At 39.2% G+C, this 7840-nt stretch overlaps 1 protein-coding gene across 5 annotated transcripts in view; it reads right to left on the bottom strand.

Annotated features, from left to right (window-relative positions):
• The window catches only part of LOC114654413 (thymic stromal cotransporter homolog), a 60932-nt gene continuing 53092 nt past the window's right edge, over nt 1-7840 (bottom strand). For 3 of the 5 annotated variants that reach the window (XM_028804960.2, XM_028804961.2, XM_051930057.1), the window contains exons 2-4: nt 4019-4102; nt 1481-1637; nt 1-1175 (exon numbers count right to left, since the gene is read on the bottom strand). In XM_028804960.2, coding sequence (XP_028660793.1) covers nt 1118-1175; nt 1481-1637; nt 4019-4102 — 299 coding nt within the window. In that variant the 3' untranslated portion in view covers nt 1-1117. Of the gene's footprint in view, nt 1176-1480; nt 1638-4018; nt 4103-7840 lie in introns of those variants that run through there. The other 2 variants (XM_028804962.2, XR_007935444.1) reach the window with 2 other exon arrangements.

The raw sequence follows: 7840 nt of genomic DNA, 5'->3' as shown, positions 1-7840 counted from the left end.
TTTATTGAATCTCTTTGATGTCTGAAATTTTAAAGTCAATTAAAATAAAGGCATGTTATTTGATAAATGATACGTACAGTAGGTGCTGAGCAATCTGCTCACAGAGGCTAGATAGCACAATAAGCATTCACGCTTACATTTTGACAGTTTGGAATCACCAGTTGATCATGGCGTCAGAGTCTGGTGGCGTGTTTTGTGTTGGTCAGACATGCAAGTAAAATTTTTCACTGCATTCAGCACATATGACGATAATACTACTGCTACTATCACCTAACCCACAAATCTTCAGGGATGGTGGAGGTACCCTGGAGTACCTGGAAGAAAACCCAGACAAACACAATGAGTGCATGCCTTATCTATACAGACAGTGACCGTGTGAGAGATTCACATTTAGGACACTGGATCTGTGGCGCCTGCAACAGCAGACTAAACGCAAATTCTCTGCCTCAACCATAAGGTGAATGATTGAAATAAGAGCAACACCTTTTAACATTGTAGAGAAAGATTAAAGGTCACCTTTAAAGTAATATCATAAACACAAAAAGAGATTAGTGTATTGCTGGAATGTGATTGTGCACATACAAAATACTTACATAATTATGTATCCATTTATAGGCAGTACAAGTGAAATTCTCCATGAGATAAAGAATCAAAGTTGCTAATTTAACAGTTTTATATAGTAGCTTAAAAAATGAAAAACATGTAATTATGAAATTAATTTGATTCCAAGATTTTAAAAGTATTTTTTACAAATTTAACAAAACAACTGTACCATATGGCATTTTAAAGTCAATTACAGTGAACTGGCTGAAGGCCACTGAACTCTGGTGGTCAATGACTTCCAGTGCTGAAAGAAGGCTTGTTGGCTGCCCGTGACATCTCTTCATTTAGTTTTTTAGCAATTCTTTTTCTCATTTCCTTTAGTGTTGCTTTCATTAAGATGTGAAACTGCGGTGCAGTGGAGTAAGAAGCAGAAGGCAGCCACTGCAGCCTGTCACAGATGTCAAAATCACAGGTCCATCACCACATGGGGGAAGTCTTCTTCGTCAATTTATTATTAGAGTACATACAAAAATACTAATGATGAATTATAGGTAGAGGTGTGAAAACCGCCTGATTATGAAGATGGTATTGGCTCATAGCCTTGTTGTTGCCTTGTTCTGTATGCTACAACTCTGTAGAGGGGAGAAATGTTTAAAGCAGGTTAGAATTACAGAGTTAAGAAAAACACAACCAGTTAGTCTGGTGTAATTTGCACCACTTTGCTAGGCAGCATGACTGTCTGCTTAATGATGATAATGCTGCAGGGAAAATCAGTCTGCAGTGTTTTTGCAGTGTGGTCTAAACCACTGCATTTTAGTATGCACAAATGCAGCCTTTCAGATACCAGACAAGCCAAAAAGACTGACACCATTTAAGCAGCACACATTCTGGTAAAAACTCCCTTTCAGAAAGGCACTCTTAAGTAAAGCAGACTTACCCAACGGGGATGATGGCCAAAAAGCTAAGGATGCTGGACAAAATGAAGCAAAATCCAGCAAACCAGTCCAAGGTGGCTTGGTATATCTTGGTGAAAATGGGTGAAGTGATAACACTGGCAAGAGTAAATGACAGCTCCAGAAGAACAAAAATCTTACCTATGAGGAGATAAAAAAGCCAGAATGTTTGTTGTTTTCCCTTTTTAGTTATTCAGAGTAATTAACAATCTTTATATTTGACTTTATTGTAGAGGAGAAGCCTTTCAGATTCAGTAAAAATGATCTTCTAGTTGTGAATTTCATCTATGCTAGTTATATTACTACTTTATTGTTAGTATAATTGTTACTTTATTCAAATATATACTGCTCAAAAAAATTAAAGGAACACTTTTTAATCGGAGTATAGCATCAAGTCAATGAAACTTCTGGGCTATTGATCTGGTCAGTTAAGTAGCAGAGGGGGCTGTTAATCAGTTTCAGCTGTTTTGGTGTTAATGAAATTAACAACAGGTGCACTAGAGGGGCAACAATGAGACGACCCCCAAAACGGCAATGGTTTAACAGGTGGAGGCCACTGATATTTGTCCCTTCTCACCTTTTCTGGCTATTTTTTCACTAGTTTTGCATTTGGCTACGGTCAGTGTCACTGCTGGTAGCATGAGGCGATACCTGGACCCTACAGAGGTTGCACAGGTAGTCCAATTTCTCCAGGATGGCACATTAATACGTGCCATTGACAGAAGGTTTGCTGTGTCTCCCAGCACAGTCTCAAGGGCCTGGAGGAGATTCCAGGAGGCAGGCAGTTACTCTAGGAGAGCTGGACAGGGCTGTAGAAGGTCCTTAACCCACCAGCAGGACTGGTATCTGCTCCTTTGGCCAAGAAGGAACAGAATGAGCACTGCCAGAGTCCTACAAAATGACCTCCAGCAAGCCAGACTTCATGAGGGTGGCTTGAGGGCCCGACATCCTCTAGTGGGCCCTGTGCTCACTGCCTGGAGCTTGATTGTCACTTACCATAGAATACCAGAATTGGCAGGTCCACCACTGGTGCCATGTGCTTTTCACAGATGAGAGCAGATTCACCCTGAGCATATGTGCCAGACGTGAAAGGGTCTGGAGAAGCTGTGGAGAACGTTATGTTGCCTGTAACATCGTTCAGCATGACCAGTTTGGTGGTGGGTCACTGATGGTCTGGGGAGGCATATCCATGGAGGGACGCACAGACCTCTATAGGTTAGACAACGGCACCTTGACTGCCATTAAGTATCAGTATGAAATCCTTGGATCCATTGTCAGACCCTATGCTGGTGCAGTACGTCCTGGATTCCTCCTGGTGCACGACAATGTCGGGTCTCATGTGGCGAGAGTATGCAGGCAGTTCCTGACTGGCCTCCATGCTAGCCTGACCTAAATCCAATAGAACACCTCTGGGACATTATGTTTCGGTCCATCCGACGCCGCCAGGTTGCACCTCAGACTGTCCAGGAGCTCAGTGATGCCCTGGTCCAGATCTGGGAGGAGATCCCTGGGACACCATCTGTCGTCTCATTAGGAGCATGCCCCGACATTGTCAAGAATGCATACCAGCATGTGGGGGCCATACAAACTACGGAGTATGACTTTGAGTTGCTGCAATGAAATTTCAGCAAAATGAACTAGCCTGCTGCATCATTTTTTCATTTTGATTTTCGGGGTGTCTTTGAACTCAGCCCTCTGTAGGTTGATAATTTTCATTTCATTTCCATCAAACGATGTGGCATCCTTTCTTTCTTAACATATTATCCTTTCTGTATCAGTATAGATATCCAGCATGATTTTTTTCCCATTGAGATGTGATGTGTTTTCAAAGTGTTCCTTTAATTTTTTTGAGCAGTTTATATTTGTATGTGTATGTTATCAGGATGCTGGTCAGTATAGTGCATTTCTACACCCTGGCACACATTTATCAGCATACATCTGTCCTGAAGCCACAAGCTGGATATCATTCAAAAGACAGTAGATGTGCTTAATAATAGATATTCAAACACAATACAAAACAATGCTAAGAACTGCAAAAACTGTATTAACAGTATTATAAATAAGGTAGATAGTGAGTTAGTCATATCAAAAAGTCATTCGAAGTATTTAAATGTGACATCTCTTGGCTGTTTGAGTGGCCAGCTCAAGACAAAGCACCTCTGGAACAGCTGCTGTACTGAGGCAGACGTCTCCAAATTTTTTTTTGATTCCTTTCTTGGAGATTGACACACAGACTTTTAAGTACTTTAAACTACTTTCCAATATGACTGACTGATTGTCTGCTTATTTATATAACCTTTAATATAACTGCTGTAGTTCTGTAGCTTTTTTTGAATATTTATTATTAATCACATATTGTATACTCTCTTTTGCATGTTATCCATAGGATTTGGGTGATTATTTATTTTTTTAACAAGTGGTGGTTAGTATAGTTGGTTCTGCAGCCACAATCTGTCCGCACCTTCAGGCCCATCTGTTTGACACCAGTATGTGGAGAAGAGAGACAGGCATGGCTTTCTTACCATAAGATGAGGCATCTACTTGTTTTGAGAGCATGGACCGAATGGTGGGCATAGTCATTAGAGCAAAGAGGTTTAAAGCTCTGGCTGCAAGAAAAAAGGCAAAATACAAAAATTAGGAAAAAGGAAAAAAGAAAAATAAGACAATGTGCAGTTTTTTGGAGGTTTTTGTAAAGCTGCTATACCTACTTCACATTTGCCCCATAAATTTGACATTTGCAAATATGAACAGTAAAAGAAAAAGTGTTTGAAAAAAAATGTGATTTTTTTTTTTTTTCATTCATCATCTTTTAAATGTTGAAAAAAATGTTAATACAACAAAGTACACCTATTAGAATTGTGTGTTCATTTTGATGGGTCAAACAGGAGGAGTTTAAGTTTATTTAGTACCCATTTATTTCTTGCTTTCAGATTATTTTCAAAATATATTTATCTTGAGTGTCTTTGAACCATCTGTTAACAATAATATATGTGGCCTTGCCCAATGATCCTTCCATACATTTTCTGAGTCTACTTTTTTACATTACATGATTATGGGATGGCGCAGTGGTAGCGCTGCTGCCACACAGTAAGGACACCTGGGTTCGCTTCCCGGGTCCTCCCTGTGTGGAGTTTGCATGTTCTCCCCGTGTCTGCTTGGGTTTCCTCCGGGTGATCCGATTTCCTCTCACAGTCCAAAGACATGCAGGTTAGGTGCATTGGCGATTCTAAATTGTCCTTGGTGTGTGCTGTGTGTGTGTGTGTGCCCTGCAGTGGGCTGGCGCCCTGCCCAGGGTTTGTTTCCTGCCTTGCGCCCTGTGTTGGCTGGGATTGGCTCCAGCAGACCCCCCATGACCCTGTAGTTAGAATATAACGGGTTGGATAATGGATGGATGGATGGTCTTTTTCTAAAATAACATTATTTTGGAAGTCTTCAAGGTCTTCCATAACCGACAGGTATATCTCCTCATTTCACATGAGTTTCACCAGGTGAAGTGAACTTATCTAAAGACTGAACTAATTGTACTGTATGTCTTTTATGTCCTTGTCCTATGAATTTACGGCTAATTTTTAACATAAACTGTACATGTTAAGGGTGTATGAAAACATCAGAGAATATGCAAACTGCACAAAGACCACTTGTAGACTGGGACTTGAACACAGGTCCCAGGAGCTGGGAGGAAGCCTTATTTTCATTATACTTTTTGTTGATGAAATAAACACTATATTATATTTACAAATGACTTTTCCTGTATTTTAGTATTTTCACAGTACTTCTGGGTTATGTTAGGGAAGTTAAAATTATTCAACACCGTAACATAACTTTTTACTGTATGATATCCATTTTCAAACTGCCTCAATCCTGTTCAGGGTTCCAGAGGCCAAAGTCTGTACTGGAATTATGAGGCACAAGAAAGGAACCAACTCTGGAAGGTATGACAGTTCATTGCAGGGCACACTTACTCACGCATCCACACCACACCAATTTGGAGACTCCAGTTGCATGAACACAGTTGTTTTCAGATATATGTGGAAAACTAGCATACTCAGACATAGACTGTGACCACGTCTGGGATTTGAACACCGTCTCCTGGAGCTATGGGGTGCAGTGGCACTGTACCACCCATCTTGTTACCTAGCTTTCTTTAGTTATTAAAATAATACTTGCCTGAAATGCATCCTGGGAAATAAAGTGTATTATGGGGTGAGGTGTGATGAGTAACCATACTGAAATAGTAGAAGTGAAAGTGTTGTTAGCAACTGTAACTTACTTTGGTAGGTAAAACGAAATTTTAAAAAATGAAACTGTAATAGGTTGGTTACATTTGCACAATTAGTCATGAACAAACTATATCTACTGTATGTATTTTTAAAAAAAATCGGTATATCAATTTTGACATTTTCCATGCACAATAAGCTCCTCACTCAGCCTGGCACTTCCTTTTATGAATGTTTACTTGTATCAAAATTATTTTTTGTCATATAACAGAAAAAAGAATTCAGATCTGTTTTGAGCAGCAGAGATTTCACTTCCTCTTTACTCTTATAATCCACCCAACATGAGAAGTGGCATTCTACCCCTTTGAGTGCCATAGCAGCTTATTTTTTCAACATTGCAATTCAATAAAAAGTGATTGGCAAGGCAAAAAAATCTGCAAGAACTGTAAAAATCTGCCAGGCAAAGTTCCCATTATTAACTAAAGTGTAAGCTAAAGGAGACCTCCACTGGCTGCTCACACAGAGACTGACTGTAAGCAATGCAAAGAACAATGGAGCACTTCCTGGTGATGGCATCTGAGCTCACTCAGCCCCAACCATACTGTGAAGCACCACCTCCACAGTTATATTAAGAAGCAGCTATATACTGGCCCAGTGTGGATATGTGCACGAGTGGTACCCAATCCAGAGCTGATTTCCCACTTGGACCCATTTCTTCACTCTATGTGACCAAGAACAGGAATAAACTGCTTAATAAAGTTCAAGGAAATGGTATCTGGCCTATCCTAATAGCTTCAGTGTTTCTGTGTCTGCAGGTTTTTGTTCCAACCAGATTCCTAATCAGTGACAACACCTGATAGCACTGATCTCATTTAATTAGCTGGTATTCATTTTTCTTTTATTCTACATTCAGAAAAGCACAGCAGCATGATTTTTACATTTATAAGACATTTATAAAATTTCTGCTTTTGCTATATATTTAAATGCTTAACTTTCTTTTGTTGATTTCATTATACTTTGCCTTCTCTGTGTAGTTTTTCCCCCTTTGTTGTATCTTAATAATGACAACTGACAATGAGCAGATCAGACACGCTGGCAAACAACACACTGAATAATCAAAGGCTGCAACTACTTTAGAGTCAGACCCACTAATTAGTAAACAATGGATTAACTAAACAATTAGAACACCTTGAAAAGTAGAATGAAAATCAAGATGAAAATACTGTTAAAAAGAAAAAAAATACATTATTCCTATATAACTGCTTGGTACATTTTATTTATTTATTTATTTTTTTAGCAAACTTAGTTTTCTAATTAATATATTGTTACCTGAACACAGAACTTGGGAAATATCAGTTCACTTAATTAGCCCAGGAGTCCAATTAAAAACAGAAGCTGGTCGGAACAAAAACCTGCAGCGACAGGGGGTCCCCAGGACCGACGTTGAGAACCTCTATTCTAGACACAAGATAACAATAGGGTAGAAAATCATTACAGGCCAAACACAGACATACTGTACCTTGAAGTCAGTTATACAAGGCCAGTTCAGCTGTTGACCTACTGTCATCGCAAACATTTACATTATTAAACTGTATTCTGGACAAGTGATGCATATTTGAATCAAATTTCATAATCATTAGTTGATCACTACTGATGTAAAACACAAGGATGAATAATACTAGAATAAATGTACCAGAGAAGGATGGATATATAGAAGTATAAGAATTTGTTTTGACTTTAAGTAAAATGTGTCCCAAACTTTTTTTCTTCGTTACTGCAAACTGTTTTATGTGTTTTTGTTTAAACAGAAGGATATATCATGCCCAGAAGTCAGCAATGTATGGATTCTGTTAACTGTCTGACCAGCAGCTTATTACCCACTTTGACATCACCAATGTTTTGCAGGTATGTTCAGGTAGCCTCTCACCATGAATAGGTCCTCATGTCTACGTGGTGGTAGTTAGCTTCTCAGCAAGGCTGTCAGGTGTATGTCTCACCGAAACTTTGTTTCCATCAGTTTCATCTGTTAGTCTGAATTCTTATGATATAATTCTTTGCTGTTAGCAACACTTGGTGGAATTTTGTTGCCTGCCTCATGGTAATTGATTAGTTGTGAAAAACCTTTGC

This window comes from Erpetoichthys calabaricus, chromosome 7 (genome assembly GCF_900747795.2).
Source record: "Erpetoichthys calabaricus chromosome 7, fErpCal1.3, whole genome shotgun sequence".
Classification (NCBI taxonomy): Eukaryota; Metazoa; Chordata; class Cladistia; order Polypteriformes; family Polypteridae; genus Erpetoichthys; species Erpetoichthys calabaricus.
The sequence above is the reverse complement of the archived record's forward strand: the minus strand, read 5'-3'. Positions and strand labels throughout refer to the sequence as shown.